The sequence below is a fragment of the Macaca nemestrina genome, chromosome 1, assembly GCF_043159975.1.
Source record: "Macaca nemestrina isolate mMacNem1 chromosome 1, mMacNem.hap1, whole genome shotgun sequence".
Lineage (NCBI taxonomy): Eukaryota > Metazoa > Chordata > Mammalia > Primates > Cercopithecidae > Macaca > Macaca nemestrina.
The window spans coordinates 106,252,721-106,271,852 of record NC_092125.1 but is presented as its reverse complement, the minus strand read 5'-3'; the positions used below and the strand labels follow the sequence as shown (position 1 = coordinate 106,271,852).

Sequence of the window (19,132 nt, the reverse complement as noted above, 5' to 3'; positions counted from 1 at the left end):
CCTAATTTATCCCCCTGCTGTCCTGTTATTACTTCCCCGTGTGGAGGTCTCATTGCCCCAACATCACCGCAAACTCCTCAAAGAGACAGCATCCCACCCCACCACCCACACTCCCCACTGCGGGGCTCCTTAAGCACTCCCAGATTCTCTGCCACCTCTTCTTATCCCCAACACCCAGGGCTGGCTCGGTCCCAGTCTGCCCCAGCCCATGAGATGCCCTAGAAGCCTCCCTCCCGCGGGAACTTGCACAAGGAGAGCCTGGCCCTGTGTTTCTCTGCCCTCAGGCCCTTGGAGAAGCCAGGCCTTAGCAGGGAGGGGCAGGTCTGAGAGGCACCCCCACCACCTCACCACCACTCCCCTCATCCTGCCTCCTGCCCTGAACTCAAGGAAGCTGCATCCAAAAGAAAAACTCATGGGATCCTCTCTCCCTCTCGCCAGCGGTGCAACCCTGGTGAGTCATTTGTCTCTCTGGGTCTCAGGGGCGAGGCCTAATCTATAAGGTGGGGTCATCCCACCTCACAGGCCTAGTCAGGAGCCTGAACCAGATGATCTCTTGAGAGTTGACCAGTTCGGGTGTTTACCAATCTGAGACTCGCCTGGCCTGAGGTTACCCTCCTGACCCCTGGGGGTTTTGAACAGGAAGGCTCTATATAGGGGTACCCTGTTCTATTGGAGGGGAAGCCCTTCCTGGAATTGCTCACCTCCCCTCACTTCAACTCTCCCCTTCCACCGCCCTTCTGGGATGATGCCTCCAGCCTGGGAAAACCCGAAGGCGGCCAGGAAGGCAAGAGTTTTTTCCATGCTAGCCCAGTGACTCACTCCCGGTTCCCCCACGGGACGAGAGTCCTGCAGCACAGGACAGCCAGGGCCAACACTCTCCCTGAAGATTTACCCATTGCTGGGCCCCTGCTGGGAGCAAATGGCTGGCATGGTCGAGGCTGGCAGGAAAATAGGGGAAGGAGAGTGGGGGGTGTCAAGCACTGCCAGGATTGGATTCATTGTAAACACCCCAGGATTGGAGCAAGGTGTCCAGGTTCCCAGGAGAGGAAAGGGCCATGATCCTGAGAAATGAGCAGCCTCAGAGGTAAAGCAAGGAGGCAAGGAGCAAGTGAGGGGCCTGACCAAGGGGAACACCAGAACCTTGAGCCCAGTGCTCCCACCCCAAGGCAGACCTTAGCTCTACACACCCCCCAGTCCAAACTTCCCCGACAGCCCCTCACTGTGCAAGGAAACCTCTGCGTCCACTATATCTGACTTCCCTCCCCCTGTCAGGCCCACCTGTGGTCATCTCTCTGCTTCCAATGCCAGACCCTGGGTCAGGAGTCAGGTTGGCTATTGGGGGTCCCCCAAACTGCCCTGACACTCAACCCAGGGCAGGACCCAAGCAGCTGGCACTCACCGCTGGTGCTGGTGTTTCAGCTGTAGGAGCTTAGAGACAGGGCCTCACTATTTGTAGCCTCCCAAGAAAGGAAGGAAGCAATTATGGGAGACTCAAGTAGGTCAACACTGAGGATGCCCTCAGGGATCCCTCAGCAGCCCCATTACAGGCCCCAGCTGCCCACCTATCCACGCACACATCAAAGGCCAGTCTGGGCTCAGACACCACTCCCCTTTCATTCCCCCTCTGCCCTCCCCCAGAGTTGGGAACTGGGGACAGCTTCCTGCCGAGTCCTTCCAGTTCAGTTGGAAAAGACAGGCTGGCCTATCCAGCACATCACAGCCCCATCTCTTCACTCTGCAGAGGCCCGAGAATACCAAGTGGGGACACATTTCTGCCTCGCTCAGGTTGCACCCCTACAAATCTCTATTCCAGGGAGACCTTGGAGAGCATGTGGCTGAGCCTCCCCTTTACAGATGAGAAGTCTGAACTTGCCTGACCAGAGCACAGCTGTTGGCTGTGAACTGCTCGCTTCCCTGGGGGAAATCATCGGGTGGGATGTCTTTGAAGCACAGGGGCACTTCCAGCAATCTAAGCTTGAGTTTTCTGGCCTTTCCCAGGTGATGGGAATGAATTTGGGCTAGAGTCACATGAAGGCTGGCCCGAGGCTGGAGCTCCTTAAGGGCTGTTTTCCTTCTTCCCCTGTTCTGCTCAGCACCAAAATAACCTTCCTTGAGGTCTTGTGCGAGGCAGGATGGGATTTCCTCTGGCTTTTAGCTTGAGTGTGTAGCCTTTTGGGGTCTCAGCATCATGGAAGGGTCATCCATTTGTGTCCCCTCCTGGGGTGAGCCCTGGGCTTCCACTTCTGTCTTCCTCACTCCCCAAACCATCAAGATCAAAGCTCAGGTTCGGCTTGGCTTGGCCAATGACCTCAGGGCACCGGGGACCCCAGTACAGATTCTGCTTTGACTTAGATTTTGGCCTACTCATTTCTTACTGCCTTGTGGGCTCTTCAATGCTTTGAAAAGATTTAATTCTATGCAGCGTTTTTTGTTGCTTTTAGCTGGAGTGGGCCCAGACCACCACATTACCGGAAACAGACACCTTTCACGTAACTTCTCTATTCTTTCCTTCACACTGGATCTTGAGAAACTCCTCCCTGTTTCATAGGAAGAGAACCCAAAACCTAGAAGAGCGTGAGAGAGAAAAGAGGAAGGAGACTGACTCCCAGGCTGGCAAAGAAGCCTTCCTGCCTGTGCAGGCAGCCAGAGCACCAGTGACACCTCTGACCTCGCCCTCGGCCCCAGCACCCAAGTCTTGCCTGTTCCATCCTCTCCTGGGAGACTGAGCCCTGTTGGGGAGAAGAGTGAGCAATAAAGGAGGGAAGGAAAGGTGGAGCTGTGAATAGCCCTGTTTTATAGGCCAGGAAATATGGGAGTAGGGTGCAGAGACCAAGAGACAGTCACTCAGCAGAAGTGGGGTCCAGAGTGCACCAGCAATTAATTCAGCTCTAGGTCAAGCACTTATTCCTGCCTGTGATATCCCAGCTCTGCCCCCAGCCACCTCCCTTAAGCAGCCACCTCTGCTCTCAGGGCTTCATTTTACTCATATGTTGGTGATGGAGGGTGATAATAGTAACTACCTCATAGGTTTGTGTGGGGCTTAAATAAGCTAATACATGTAAAGTTCATAGAATAAATAGTGCCCAGCACATGGCAAGGGCTTGATAAATGTTAATCAAGAGATGGGTGAGGCTGGGTGCGGTGGCTCACGCCTATAATAACAGCACTTTGGGAGGCCAAGGCGAGCAGATCACCTGAGGTCAGAAGTTCGAGACTAGCCTGGCCAACATGGTGAAACCCCATCTCTACTAAAAATACAAAAATTAGCTGCGCATGTTGGCAGGCGCCTGTAATCCCAGCTACTCAGGATGCTGAGGCAGGAGAATTGCTTGAACCCGGGAGACAGAGGTTGCAGTGAGCTGAGATCGTGCCACTGCACTCCAGCCTGGGCAACAGAGCAAGACGCTGTGTCAAAAAAAAAAAAAAAAAAAAAAAAAACAAAGACGGAGAGAGAGAGAGAGAGATGGGTAACTTGCCCAGGGTCACATAACTAGTGAGTGGCAGGCCTAGCAGGCATTCATTTTCCGTGTAAATATTTAGAGGCACTGGGGGTACAGCCATAAACAAAACAAAAGTCCCTGCTTCATGGAGATGACAGTCTCTTGGGGAAAAGAGACAATAACAAAATAGATGCTTAATAGATTGCTGATATAAATGCTATGAAGAAAAATAAAGCAGAGCTGGGAGAAAGAAGATGATGGTGGGTAGCGATGCACTTTATTAATATGTGGGTGGTCAGGGAAGAGCCCAGCAGCCCGGCTCCTTGCCCATGTCCTCATCCACCAGCCCCTGGCGTTTCTCAGCTTGGCAGACCTCTCTGGGATGCAGCACCTTGGTTTGTCCACTGGGAGAGACCCGGGAGAGACTCAGACTGAGACTGTGGGGAGGGCGGGAGCTCACTCTGGGAGGTGAGGCCTGAGGGGTCGGGTGGGAGGACAGAGTGGTCAAGGTACAGGACTTTGGGGCTGGCGGACTGTCATGGAAAGAACCTCTAGGTTCTACCTTCCTCTTGCCACCTGCCCTCAAACATGTTACATTCTTTACCTTGTTAGAGCCTTAATTTCCTTACCTCCAAAATGGGTTTGGAAGATTCCTACCCTGAGAATCCGACATGAAAGTGCTTTCTATTACTTGCTGTTACTGTGGACAATGTCAGGGCAGAGGCCTCTGAGTCCAGTTCAACAAACAGGCACTGAATCACCCCAAGGGGGGCTGCAGGGAGGGGAGGGAGAGAACCAGCCTCTCCCCTAACAGGTCACTTGGTCCTGCCTCCTCCATGCAGGTGGAGGGGAGAGCTGTAACTTCCCTTCCTTTCACAGACTCTTCTTGGGGTGATTGGACTCTCTGCCCTGCTGGAAGTTTGGAAGTTCTTCCCCAGCATCTCCCCGAAATCTCCCTTTCTGCAGTGGTTCCGAATCCATCCCACATGAACCACCCCTCCGAGGCCTGGAGAGGGACCATCCTCCTCCCACACCCCCTCCAGTGTCCACACACTCAATTCTTCACACTCAGGCTGAGCCCAGGACCTTGCCGCTCAACCAGAGCTCCCCCGCTGCAGGTGTGGAGCTGACCACTGAGAAGTGCACCATGTTTGGAGGGCAAGGAGCTCTCTTCCCGTAGGGACAGCATGTGTGGGTACATGAAGGGTGAAAGCAGATGCTATCCGATCTGGCAGGACTTATTACAGCACTGACTCTCTCTCCCCTGCACCTATTCTCCCTGGCTCTGTCTCCCCAATATCACCACTATCACCATATGCCCTTGGAAACTGCACCGCCTCCCTGAAGGTCAGTGTCTGGTTCTGCACCGCATGGAGGAACAAGATAAAGTGTCCTGAGCTTCTGGATATTCCACATGCTTGTGCCAAAAGGGCCTGGGCCCCGGGAGACAGGGTGAACCCACCCCAATTCCATAGCCCCATGGGACCAATGAACTTTGTCAAAATGATCAGCTTCCTTTCTCATCATCTGAGCCAAATACAGGGAAGGCGTAGGAAGGGGCATTTGATGACTGGAACTGGTGTGGAGCCAGGAAGTCCTTTGCTACAGAAGTGGGGACTGAGCCTGGGGAGATAGGAAGAGGATCTGAACTGAGATCAAAGAGGCCTGTGGACCTACTACTTAGACCTACTACTTCTTTTGACTGCCAAGTCAGTGACTGATTGTGACCAATTCATAGATGAGAGCAGTGAGTCAGTGGAGACATCAAGTGACCTAAAGACAAGGGCATGGGAGCCCTATTTCAGCCGGTCCCTTGTCTCAGAGCCCACCTTTGCCTTCATTCTCTCTTTTCTTGGAGGATTAATAGGCTGCCAGGGATTAATTCAAAAAAGCAAACGCCAAAGTGACAGTAGGGCAGGATGCAGGGTGAGGTATGTGTTCCGGAGGCTCTCCTCCGGCAGCAGTTCTAGGAGGAAGTGGGAGAGAACTGGCCCAACAAACCTTTGAACAGAGCTATTTCTAGACTGTCCTCCTCTGTGCCTCTGCACAGAGATTTGGGGAGAGGAAAGGGGATAAGGGAAGATTGCTGGAACCATCTGGGAAAGTGGTGTTTGTTAGTTTGTCAAACGCCCAGAAGGAAAGGAAATCAGCCTCCTTCAGAACCTGCCCAGCTCCAGGGGCAGCCAGCTGAGGCTAGTCTCCACCAGCCAAAACAGCCCCGGCACCTGAGCCCAAGAGAAGCCAGGAATTGTTGTGAGCCTAAGGTCCAAAAGAAACCAGACTGCACTAATCCACCAGGAGCAAGGGGGCCTGCTTCCCCCAGTGACTCAGGATAGGGACACTGAGAGTCTGAATGCTGCTCATCCGGGTCCCCTTCACCTTACACAAAGCCCCAGGCTTTGGAGATGGCTGTGGGAAAGGGAAGGAAGGCCCGGACTGCCATCCTGGTGTCCACAGGGATGAGGACCTTTCTTAAGACATGGGTCAAGTCCTGACGCTACTCCTTATTTAACCTCTCCCCACCTGTTTCCCAGTCTGTGACATGCAGAAACTAATAGCATAGCTCTCGCCCAATTGCCCGGAGGATTAAATGAGATGACACTTGAATAGGCCTAGCAGAGTGCCTAGCTGGAGGGAGTGCTCCACGAATGACAGATGCTGCTTCCTCTCAGTTTCCTCATCTGTAAAAACGGCCTAATGATAGCTCCTCTCAGGGTTACCATGAGGCTGAAATGACAGTGTGCATGAAAGGAACTTTGAGAACTGCTATAGAAATGTTAATTACCATCATCATGATTCCCTGACCTATAGTTACTGGCTGCCTTTCCTACAGCATATTAGGAAGGTGGGCTTCTCTCTTTTTATTGCTATGAAAAGAGACCATTTGTCACTGAGGGCCTGCCCCACCTTGCCTCACCAGCCCCAGATGTGCAGTTAAGGCAGAATCGTAAGTGAGAACAAGCAGTTGTCCCAGTGCCTTCTCACTTGGCCTTTTCTGTCTCTGGGGACCCTATCTGAGCTACTCTGGAAGTGGTTCTCAAAGATCAGTTTCCCGAGGAAGTAAGAAAACAATTCAGGCCAGGTGCGGGGGCTCGCGTCTGTAATCCCAGCACTTTGGGAGGCCAAGGCGGGTGGATCACAAGGTCAAGAGATCGACACCATCCTGGCTAACACGGTGAAACCCCATCTCTACTGAGAATACAAAAGATTAGCCAGATGTAGTGGCGTTCGCCTATAGTCCCAGCTACTCTAGAGACTGAGACAGGAGAATCACATGAACCCGGGAGGCGGAGCTTACAGTGAGCCAAAATCGCACCACTGCACTCCAACCTGGGCGACAGAATGAGACTCTGTCTCAAAAAAAAAAAAAAATCAGGAAAACACTGTGCATTACTCATCCACTATCCATCCCCTCCTTCTTCATTATTAAGACCCATTTTTTTCTTTTAAGATGTCAACATGGTCAGCTAAAAACACTTGGTTACAGCTAAGACTAGCCAAATGACACAGTTAAGGCCAAAGATATAAGTGGAAGTCTCTAGCGGAGGACACTTCTATCATAATAAAAAGGCAAAGGCTCCTGTGGAAAAGGCATTTTGCACCTCACCCTTATTCTGTTTTCCAGCCTGGAACATGGACTGTGAGGCCTGGAGGTATAGCAGCCATAGTGTGATCATGAAACAACAAGCTATGAGGAAAACAGTAGATGTCCTATATATAATAAAGGGCTGAAAAATGAAAAGGCACTGGGTCTCAGAAGATGGAATCTCCGGAATCCTGAATCAAACCTGAACATCCTACTCCAGACTTCTTGTATAAGACAATTGAAGCCGCTAGCATTAGTTAGGTTTTTTGTAACTTATAGTTGAAAAAACCCCTAACTAGTAGAGAATTTGATATTTTAAAGTGGAATCCTCAAGTAAAAGAATCTAAAATGTAGGGGCCGGGCGCAGTGGCTACACCTGTCATCCCAGCACTTTGGGAGGCCGAGGTGGACAATCACGAGGTCAGGAGTTCGACACCAGCCTGACCAATATGGTGAAACTCCACCTCTAAAATCTAAAATGTGAACTTGGCTAAGTAGAGGGAGGAAGGTAGTGAGATATGATGACCCAATATGTCAGGCTGGAAAGTCAGGACCTTTGTTGTGAAATGACAATATATTTGGTCAGACCATGGCATATCTTGCAATATGGACCAAATAGAAACCTAGGTGTAATGATAGAGGAAGTGGTAGAAAAAAGTTTAGAAAGTTAGCATGAGCTGGTTCCTTGCATCTTTCATCAACGACCTACAAGAGTAGGATGCTGCTATTGCAAAAAAACTGAAACAGGTGTCACTGGCTTTGGGAACAGGCAATGGGTGAAAGCCGGAAGGGTCTCTAGAAGATTATTAGTAATGATTTGAAGGACAGTGAGGAAATTGTTACTGGAATCTAGAAAAAAGAGATCCTATTAGGTAATAGCAGAATGTCTGGCAACACTGTTATCTGTGGTTACATGGAAAACAGAAAGGTACCTAATCAGTTTATGGATATGAGTAAGGAGATTTTTATGCAGAATATGAAAGTACCAGTTGGCTTCTTCTGGCTGCCTATGATAAAATATGAGACTAGAAAGTTGAACTAAGCCAGATATGGTGGCTCATGCCTGTAATCCCAGCACTTTGGGAGGCCAAGGTGGGCGGACCACAAGGTCAGGAGATCAAGACCATCCTGGCCAACATGGTGAAACTCCATCTCTACCAAAAATACAAAAAATTAGCTGAGCATTGTGGTGCATGCCTGTAGTCCCAGCTACTAGGGAAACTGAGGCAGGAGAACTGCTTGAACCCGAGAGGCAGAGGTTGCAGTGAGCCAAGTCGTGCCACTGCACTCCAGCCTGGCAACAGAGCGAGACTCTGTCTCAAAAAAAAAAAAAAAAAAATGTTGAACTAAAGAAGGAACTACTCACCCAGGAGGCAAAGGTTGCAGTGGGCCAAGATTGCACCACTGCACTTCCAGCCTGGGCGACAGAGTAAGACTCCATCTAAAAAAAAAAAAAAAACGAAGGAACTACTCAACTTCTTAAAGAATTAGAAGGAAATATAGAGGGCCCAGTACAGTCTTTCCAGCCAGCAAATGACTCTCAAACTAATAAATGCCCTTGGGGCAAACATCAAATCCAGATCCCTGACAATAGAAAGGATCTCAGGATAAAGATGAAGTAAGTCAAAGGTAAGACCTTGTAATGAGACCTCAAAAATATTTAAGGGCAAGTTTCCCAGATCTTCTCAGATAAATAATACAACGTCTAATAATTCTAGAATTGTGCCTCTTAGGCTCTTTCAGACTAGAAGGCTTTTAGGAATCTCAAGGGCATTTACTCCCAGCACCCTGACTCTCAGTCCAAGCTGGAGAGAGACCAATCTTAAAAAGATTTGTAGGTATGGCTTTGTCTATTAAGTGAATTATAAGTTGATGCACAGTGAGGCCATATTTTTACACGAATTATATCATTTTGGACTAAAACGGACAAAGATGGCTTAAAACCAAAAGAAGTTTTTGAGTCTTCAACTTCAAATGGGCAAGAACTAGGCTGAGAAAGCTACTTAGCTATAAACACAGATACTTCTTGTGGAAAATAGAGAGTTAACTCAGAAAATGAAGTCAAGAACCTGGAAGCCAAGAGCCAAGAAGAACCAAGAGCCAAGCAGAACTGAGCCCTAGACAAGAATCTGGTGACATGTGTCTGACTCAATTTCAGAATTGCTATGGACCAATGCACCAATTTGTGCCTCCAATACACCAACACACCCTTAAGAATAGGAGTGTTAAAAAAAAAAGCAGAGTCTCGCCCTGTCACCCAGTCTGGACAGTGTGGTGGTATAATCTCAGCTCAGTGCAATCTCCACCTCCCAGGTTCAAGCGATTTTCCTGCCTCAGCCTCCCGAGTAGCTGGGATTACAGGTGCACGCCACCACGCCAAGCTAATTTTTGTATTTTTAGTAGAGATGGGGTTTTGCCACTTTGGCCAGGCTGGCCTCTAAATCCTGAGCTCAAGTGATCTACCCACCTCAGGCTCCCAAAGTGCTGGGATTACAGGCGTGAGCCAATAAGCCTGGATGGCAGTTATCTATCTTTATCTCACCTGTGAACATCGACTGTGTTCTTCACAGGACTTCAGGCCAAGAGGAGCCACTTTTGAGGAGCCGTCCTGGAGGAAATGCACATGAGAAGCCTTATTCATATCTCTGGACCTGTCTCAGATAATAAGATCAGAGACATCAAATTGATGCCTTAATGAGATGAGACTTTGTGGGTCTTGGGAAGGAGATGAGTGTATTTTGCATATGGGAGGGATGTAAATTGCTGTTGCTAGAAGACAGACTATGGTATTTAGTCTCCAAAGATGGTCACCGTCAATTTTATGCATGCTGCTCTTTACATTAAAAGATGTCTAGCTGGGCGCGGTGGCTCACGCCTGTAATCCCAGCACTTTGGGAGGCCAAGGTAGGCAGATCACGAGGTCAAGAGTTCAAAACCAGCCTGACCAACATGGTGAAACCCTGTCTCTATTGAAAATACAAAAATTACCCAGGCTTGTGACACACCCCTGTAATCCCAGCTACTCAGGAGGCTGAGGCAGGAGAATCACTTGAACCCAGGAGGTGGAGGTTGCAGTGAGTCAAGATCACACCTCTGCACTCCAACCTGAGTGACAAAGCGAGACTCCATCTCAAAAAAAAAAAAAAGAGAGAGAGAGAGAGATGTCTAATTCTCCTCCTCCCCTTAATCTGAGCCAGACATAATGATTTTTTTTTTTTTTTGATCCTTAGAATACAGCAGAAATGATGTCCTGGGATTTCTGAAATAAATCTTAAGAAGTGCCAGGCATGGTGTCTTATGCCTATATTCCAAGCACTTTGGGAGACCAAGGCAGGTGGGACGCTTGAGTCCAGGAGTTCGAGAACAGCCTTGGCAACATGGTGAACCCGTCTCTACAAAAAATGCAAAAATTAACCAGGTATGGTGGCGTGTACCTGTAGTCCCAGCCACTTGGGAGGCTGAGGCAGGAGGATTGCTTGACCCTGGGAGGTGGAGGCTGCAGTGAGCCATTATTATGCCACTGCACCTGGGCCTGGGTGACAGAATGAAACCCTGTCTCAAAAATAAATTAATTAATTTAATTAAAATTAAAATAAATAAATCTTAAGCCTACCAGCTTCCATGTGGGCCTCATGCAATGCTCACTTTGAGATTGGTCCTCTCAGGACCCTGCTGCCATGCTCTAAGAAGCCCAAGCCACATAGAGAGGCCATGCACGGTAAGCACTCCGGCTGACAGTTCTAGCTGAGCTCCCAGCTCACATCTGATGTCAATTGTCATGCATGTTAAGCAAGCTACCGTAGATGTTGAGTTTGTTCAAACATTCGGATTACTCTAACTCTGATTTCCATCCACAACTGCATGGAAGACCCCACGTGAGAACCACCAACTAAGCCCAGTCTACCCGCAGAACCATGAGAGATAATAAATTTGTGCTCTTGGCCGGGCGCGGTGGCTCACATCTGTAATCCCAGCACTTTGAAAGGCTGAGGCGGGCGGATCACCTGATCAACATAGAGAAACCCCATCTCTACTAAAAATATAAAATTACCTGGGCGTAGTGGCATGTGCCTGTAATCCCAGCTACTCAGGAGGCTGAGGCAGGAGAATCACTTGAACACAGGAGGCAGAGATGGCAGTGAGCAGAGATCATGCCACTTCACTCAAGCCTGGGCGACAGAATGAGACTCCATCTCAAAAAAAAAAAAAAAAAAAAAGAATATACAATACAATATAGAATGTATTGTATAGAATACAATACACTTGTTTTCTGAAAACAGGTATACTGCCTGTCTTGGTTCGTTTTGTATTGCTACAACAGAATACCACAGACTGGTATTCAAAACAAAACAGATATTTATTGGCTCACAATTCTGGAGGCCAGGAAGTCTAAGCTGCAGGGGGTAACACCTGGAGAAGGCCTTCTTGCTGCATCATCTCCTGGTGGAAAGGCAAAGAGAGGGAGAGAAAGAAAAGGTGGGGGGACAAACTCATCCTTCTATAAGGAACCCGCTCCTGTGATAACAGCATGAATCCATTCATTACAGCAGAGCCCTCATGGCCTAATCACTTGCTAATTACTGTTGCTTTGGAGATAAAGTTTCCAACACATGAATCTTGGGGAACACATTCAAACCATAGCACTGCCTATGGCCTGTATTCTGACAATGAATCCTTTTTTTTTTTTTTTTTTTTTGGACAGCATCTTGCTCTGTTGCCCAGGCTAGAGTCCAGTGGCGGGATCTCAGCTCACTGCAACCTCCATCTCCCAGGTTCAAGCGATTCTCCTGCGTCAGCCTCCAGAGTAGCTGGGACTACAGGCATGCACCACCACACCCAGCTATATTTTTTGTATTTTTTGGTAGAGACGGGGTTTCACCATGTTGACCAGACTGGTCTCAAACTCCTGGCCTCAAGGGATCTGCCTGCCTTGGCCTCCCAAAGTGCTGGGATTATAGGCGTGAGCCACCGCGCTCGGTCTGACAAGGAATCCTTTAAATAAAGCTTTGTGAGGTTGATTAGACTAATTCATATCTCTTGAGCAGATCCTGGTACAACTCATTACTTGCAGTATTAAATGTTAAGGTCTGTCTTTATTCTGAACTTATACCTTTTCTCCTTTATTGGAATTGAAATTTTATCTTTTTATGAAATGATAGTGATGGTAGATGGTAATTGCCTTTTTTAATGTCTTTATTTGACAAAATAAAAGTCAGCAACCTATCTCGATTTCCAAATTTTTGCTGGTATTTGAAATCCCAAAATTGAGACCTAAAGTACAGCTCTGGCCTTGGAGAGATTTCCAGGAGAGTCAGAGCCCAGAAGGCAGCAGGATCCAGGAGGCCCTCATTTCCCAGCACTCCAGCTGAGCCAGCCAGGTTATAGAACATCACTGAGCAATTAAAATATTATCAACAGACAAAAAAAGTTTATTGAATACAAAACTCAAAGGCATCAAGAGTCCATAGAGGTCCATAGCAAGGAGTCAGGAGTTCTGCTTCAGGGTCGGTCCGGGCAACCCTGGAAGAAGTCATTGCACATGACAGTGATGAGGGCCAGGAAAACAGCATACTCCTGGAAGTCCACCTGCTGGTCACTGTTCTCATCCAGGTTGCCCATCAGTTTCTTCAGCCCCTCCTCATCCACTTTCTCCTGAAAGTGACAGGAAATACACTCATCACCAAGCCAGCCCCAACCCCAGCTCCACCAAACACCCAGACCCCCACACACTCAAATTGGTTCCCAGCTCTCCCTCCCCACTGGGCAACTGGGTATATGGTGTGCAGGAGGCCCTGGGAGCTACTAAGAGGGCCCAGTGAGTAAGGAGAGAGACGGATACTCATTGGTGAGCATCTCCAGTGTGCCCTCCTCCTGGACACAGGGAGGACACTGGGTGCTCCTCTGAGCGTGCATCAGCTCGAATCCCACAGGAGCCCAGCGAGGTAGGTATCATCACCCCTTTCTGCTGATGCAGAAACCGACGGTTGCTGCTCCCCAACACCAGCCAGATGGATTCAGAAAAGAAGAACACTTTACTTTTTAAGACAAGGTCTTCCTCTGTTGCCCAGGCTGGAGTGCAGTGGCACAATCACAACTCGCTACAGCCTCAACCTCCTGGGCCCAAGTGATCCTCCCACGTCAGCCTCCCAAGTAGCTGGAACCACAGGCTCATGCCACCACGCCCAGCTAATTGTTTATTTTTAGTAGAGACAAGGTCTCACTATGTTGCCTAGGCTGGTCTTGGCAACCAGAGTGATCTCACTCTGTCACCCAGGCTGTATTATAGCTCACTGTAACCTCGAACTCCTGGGCTCACGCAATCCTCCCAAGTAGCTGGGACTACAAGCGTATGCCACCAAGCCTGGCCAATTTTTATTTTTGTAGAGATGGAGTCTTGCTATGTTGCCCAGACTGGTGGAACTCCTAGGCTTAAAAGATCCTCCTGCCTTAGCCTCCCAGAGTATGGGGATTACAGGCTTGGGCCATGGCACCCAGCTGAAAAACACTTTTTTTTTTTTTTTTTTTTTTTTGAGACAGAGTCTCACTCTGTTGCCCAGGTTGAAGTACAGTGGTGCAATCTCGGCTCACTGCAAGCTCCACCTCGTGGGTTTACTTACACCATTCTCCTGCCTCAGCCTCCCAAGTAGCTGGGACTACAGGCGCCCACCACCACGCCCGGCTAATTTTTTTATTTTTAGTAGAGACAGGGTTTCACCGTGTTAGCCAGGATGGTCTCAATCTCCTGACCTTGTGATCCGCTCACCTTGGCCTCCCAAAGTGCTGGGATTACAGGTGTGAGCCACCACGCCCGGCTGAAAAACACTTTTTTAATACTAGACAAAATAATTAGAAAAGTTTAACCAACCACAAAAACAAAACAAAAAAAAAAGGAAAGAAGGACCTGCCTCATGTGTTGAAAGCCTGACACCTAACTTTGGAAATCACCAATGAGTCAGTATAGGGAGGGTGAGGGACAAATTGAAGGTTGATGCATTTCTCCACAAAATGTTCCAGACTGTATATCTTAGCTGGGCTTTTCTCTCCCTACATAATTTCTTAGTTTGACATATAAAAATGGAAAGAGGTCAGGTACAGTGGCTCACATCTGTAATTCCAATACTTTGGGAGGCCGAGGTGGGAGGATTGCTTGAACCTAGGAGTTCAAGCCCAGCCTGGACAACATAGCAAGACTCCATCTCTACAAAAATAAAAATTGGCCAGACATGGGGGCATACTCCTGTAGTCCCAACTACTTGGGAGGATTGCTTCAGCACAAGAGTTTGAGGTTACAGTGAGCTATGATCCAGCCTGGGTGACAGAGTGAGCTCTTGTCCCCCCCACCATTTAAAAAAAAAAAAAGGAGTCTGGGCACAGTGGCTCAGGCCTGTAAGCCCAGCACTTTAGGAGGCCGAGGAGGGCAGATCACCTGCGGTCAGGAGTTCGAGGCCAGCCTGACCAATATGATGAAACCCCATCTCTACTAAAAATACAAAAACCACTTTGGGAGGCCAAGGCAGGTAGATCACGAGGTCAGGAGATTGAGACCAGCCTGGCCAATATGGTGAAACTCTGTCTGTACTAAAAATACAAAACTTGGCCAGGCAGGGTGGCTCACACCTGTAATCTCAGCACTTTGGGAGGCCAAGGCAGGCAGATCACAAGGTCAGGAGATCGAGACCATCCTGGCTAACAGGATGAAAACCCGTCTCTACTGAAAATACAAAAAATTAGCCAGGTATGGTAGCGGGCACCTGTAGTCCCAGCTACTTGGGAGGCTGAGGCAGGAGAATGGCGTGAATCTGGGAGGCGGAGCTTGCAGTGAGCTGAGATCGTGCCACTGCACTCCAGCCTGGGCGACAAAGCCAGACTCTGTCTCAAAAAAAAAAAAAAAAAATAGCTGGGCGTGGTGGCATGCGCCTGTAGTCCCAGTTACTCAAGAGGCTGAGACAGGAGAATCGCTTGACCCCTGGAGGCACAGGTTGTAGTGAGCCGAGATCGTGCCATTGCACTCCAGCCTGGGCAACAAGAGTGAAACTCCGTCTCAAAAAAAAAAAAAAAAGGAAAAAGGGAGAGAGAACGTGCCAGTACTGTGTGATCTTGGGACAATCACTTTTCCCTTCTGGGCTCTGGTTTCTGAAGTTTCCAATAACAGGATTAGACAGATGCACCCTGAAGGCCCTCACAGCACACAGTTCTCTGGAATGCTGCAGGAAACAGCCATTGATAAAGCACTCCCACTTGGCCTCATTTCCACTCCAGTGGAGCAATGAAGCAAAAGTGGAGAGAGGGCTGGGCCCCACCCTGGTACCTGCATCGATAGGCACCCGGAACTGGGGGAGAGATTTAACCTGCACCCCCACACTCACACCAGGACCTCCCCCAGAGGCCTGTGCCACTCACCCCCACAAAGCTGGGCAGCTCCTTTTGCAGAAGTTCCTTCATCTCCCCCTTACTCAGCTTGAACTTGTCGCCCTCTTGGCAGGAGTACTTGTGGAAGGTAGTGACCAGTACAGCCAGCGCCTGCTCCAGGGAACTGCACATCATGGATCTGTGGCTGCAGAGGTGCCAAGTGATGGGTACACTGCTGAGGTTCTTGGGGCCTTAGCTCGGCCTGCAGGATCCACTTCTGCCCTGTGCCCCCAAGCCACCTCACAAAACCCCTCTCTGAATGGGAAGGCAGGGAGCATGTCCCCCTCAGACTGTGGTTCCCTGAGGCCGGGGGCCATACTTCCGCCGTCCCCTGAGGGCAGACGCTAAAGCTTCCCTTGTGTCTGGGAGTCACCAATGGCAGGGCCCGAAGCCTCCTCTGATGGCACTTGGGCCATCCCCCTGAGGGCAGGGCTCCCCGCTTGAGTGTCTGCCAGAAGGGAAATGACAGGGTGACCAGAGCCCCATTTTGACGGCATCTGCCCAGGCGCTGGGGAGCAGGGCCACATGCACCAGCTGGCAGATGGGGGCTCCTGTGCGGTCTGGCAGGAGCCATAGCTACACCTAGGAGCAGGAAGCTCCCTGAAGGAGTCATTTCCCTCCTCAGACTCGGGGCTCCTGAAGCCAGAGGCGTCTCTCTCTGCCATCTAACTGGAAGCTCCCCTGGGCAGGGGCGTTTCCTCTCTCAGACTAGGAGCTCCCAGAGGCTGGGGAATGTGTCTCCCCTCACCCTGAAGGCCCCTGAGCCTTTACGCAGAGAGGGGCATGAGTAGGGTGGGGGCAACTTAACATCCTCTCCACCAGGAAGGATCCTGTTGGAATTAGAATTAAAGATATGAAATGTTCATTGCCTTGGGATCAGGATGGAACAGAACTCAGCAGCAAGGCCTCTGAGAATACTCAGACCAGCCTGGAAAGGTTAGGCAGGTTTCAGGGTGAGGCCAGAGGAGCTATGCCAGAGGCAGGGCAAGCCCTGGGCCCATCCTGCCGGCCCTGCCTTCACCCAGGCAGGGGGCAGAGCTTTGCTGCTCGGGACCATGACCCAGGCAGAGTCTTGCACTTGAGACCCCTGCCTTTTGCTCCTTAGTCTTGCTAGAAGCCGGGACTTTGTGGAAAAAAAAAAAAAAACAAACAAACAAACCTCAGGATTCTTACTGTAGCACCACCCACATGTACACCTCCTGCTCCTAGGCCTAGACCCCCAAAGAAGGGCCCCTAGACTGGGATATCCAGAGGAGGGCCTCAGAGCAACCGCTGCACTGAGACCTCACAGAGGAACCTGGAGAAAAACCCTTCAGTCAACACTTCACAAAGGGTTCTTCCAAGGGGGAAGGCCCAGAGAGGCCCAGGTTGATCCCACCAGGGAAGCTGGAATGAGAGAACTGTGGAGACAGAGACCCACGGGGGTCCTCCCCACCCTGCCCTCAGCAGGACAGAGGTACTCACCAGACCAGGTGGCAGAGAGAGACCCAGGAAGGAGAGCAAGGCAGCCAGGCTCCCAGGGTGAGGATTTATACGCGGGCCCCACTGGCCCCCAACTTGGCTTTTTAAGGAAACCAAACCTGCCTCAACCTGATCCCACCAAACCCTGGCCTCTTGCCATTCCCACTCATTTCCTCCCAGCCCCCTCCCTCCCAGAGAGTGCCAGCTCCACCACCAGCTCGGGGAGGGCTCTAGGCCAGGTCAAGGGCAGCCCCTGAGCCCACCCAGGCCACAGTAGGAAGTGGGAGGTGTCATGGGGACTGGGCAGCCTGGGCCAGGGGTGAGGGGAGGCAACCCTGCTCTGGGGCCTGGAGACTGGTGCCAGGCCTCATTCTCATGACATGCCTGTGAGTCACAGCCCACTCCTGTGTGAGAGGCTGCGGGCACATGCTGGGCCTTCACGGCCGGGTGCTCATGTGCATACATGTGCCTGTGTGTGAGAGACAGAAGCAACCTGGGGCCACCCTTAGGAAGCTGGGGGCCAGAGGAGGCAGCTGGGGGACATCAGGAGAAGAAGGACAGGACTGACTTCAGGACATGAATGAAGTGGAGTTAATTTTAATGGCCAGCACCAGTATACCTCTTAATGAGGTAATGAAGTAACTAAGTGTGCTTAGAAATACCTCGGAAGGTCCCTCTGTGTAGGAAGGGTTCTGGAAGGATGGGGAAGCAGGGAGAAATGGGGCTGCTCTGCACACAGCCCCAGCTGAGCTGGGTAACAGTCTGTGGGGAGTTTAAGGAAGTCCCGAGCTGTTAAAGGGTGAATAGGAAAACTTTAGCCTCCTCTTCTCCAGCATGAGGGCTGGGTGGGTGGGTAGGGGTACATCCCTACTTAGGGCTGAAAATACCAGCCAGACAGCTTCCCAAGCCAGGGTCCAGGCCTGAAGCAGAGCTCCCAGCCACAGCCCTCTCTCACTGCCCCCACACACATGTCCTCCCCAGACCTGGAGAAAGGCAAACACTGTGGCCATTCAGAGCCCAGCCCAAGGGAGGGCTGCCCCCCTCCCAGGGCCCCTTCCTCCTTGGCCCTTTGTCTATCCCAACCCCAGTCTGGGCATCAGGGCACCACCCTTCCTGTGGCCCAGCTCCCCTCCCTGCTCCAGATGTCAAGCAGCTTCTTCCCCTCCCCCAGCCCCTCTGCCCCAGCCCTCAGTGACTCACCCGAGGTTCCAGGCCCAGATGCCCAGGCAGTGACTCAGCGGCACCACCCTCCTCCCCCAGGGCCAGGGCAGCAGCAGTCCCAGAGCAGTAGGTGGAAGCCCCAGCCCAGGCTGGCAGGGAAAGCACTGGCACGGAGACCCTAAACCGGCCCTGCCAGGAGGAGCTTTGGATAATGACACGGCAGGAGGATCAGACTGAGAACAGGCTGGTCCCTTCCTGGCGGTCACCGTGCCACTTGGGGGCCAGCCTGAGCAGTGTACATGAAGTCAGGCCTTGGGGCCCCCATTGTCCTCTTCTACACCTTGACACAGTCACCCAGTGTCCCTTGCTGCCCTAAGCACTTAAACCCCTCATGCTACTTGTCTTCCCACCAAAGCCTACTTCAAGTAGAACTCAGATTAAAAACCCTTCACACTGAGGGTGAGGGACAAGGGAGCGCAATGCATCGCTTTTCACAGCCATTCTTTGCTTTTAACTAAGGGCCTCCGCAGGGCCCTCCCTGCTCAGAAACTGCAGTGCATCCCCATGGCTGTCCCTTAAAGCCAGGCAGTGTGTTCTCACTCATAAGTGGGAGTTGAACAATGAGAACACATGGACACAGGGAAGGGAACACCACATACCAGGGCCTGTGGGTGGTTGAGGGGAGAGGGATGGGGGCAAGGGGAGGGAGAGTATTAGGACAAATACCTAATGCATGCGGGGCTTAAAACCTAGATGATGGGTTGATAGGTGCAGCAAACCACCATGGCACATGTATACCTATATAACAAACCACGTTCTGCACATGTATTCCAGAACTTAAAGTAAAAATAAAATGAATTAAAATTAAAAAAATTTTTAAAGCCTGGCAGTGAGGCACTCCAGACTCAGCCTGCTCCTGCGTGTCCCTTAAACACACCAGCACATGCAACTAGTGTGGCCAAGACCCTTGGCTTGTGCTGACCCCTTGCTCAGAACGTGCCCACACATGCCCACGCCCTCTATCCTGCTGAAACCCCACCCACCCTTCAAAGGCCAGTGAAATGCCACCCACTGC

General features: G+C 50.6%; 1 protein-coding gene across 2 annotated transcripts; it reads right to left on the bottom strand.

Annotated features, from left to right (window-relative positions):
- Positions 1-12,201: 12,201 nt before the first annotated feature.
- Positions 12,202-18,238, bottom strand: LOC105497936 (S100 calcium binding protein A2). Of its 2 annotated transcripts, none has more exons than XM_011769477.3 (3): positions 18,097-18,238; positions 15,427-15,580; positions 12,202-12,678 (listed from the first exon to the last, which is right to left on the bottom strand). In XM_011769477.3, exons 2-3 carry the CDS (start codon positions 15,568-15,570, stop codon positions 12,526-12,528), a joined length of 297 nt encoding a protein of 98 aa, XP_011767779.1. In that variant the 5' UTR covers positions 15,571-15,580; positions 18,097-18,238; the 3' UTR covers positions 12,202-12,525. The 2 variants fall into 2 exon arrangements, with proteins under 2 accessions (XP_011767779.1, XP_011767780.1); XM_011769478.3 differs by lacking the exon at positions 18,097-18,238 and adding an exon at positions 16,900-17,239.
- Between the last annotated feature and the right edge of the window lie 894 nt (positions 18,239-19,132).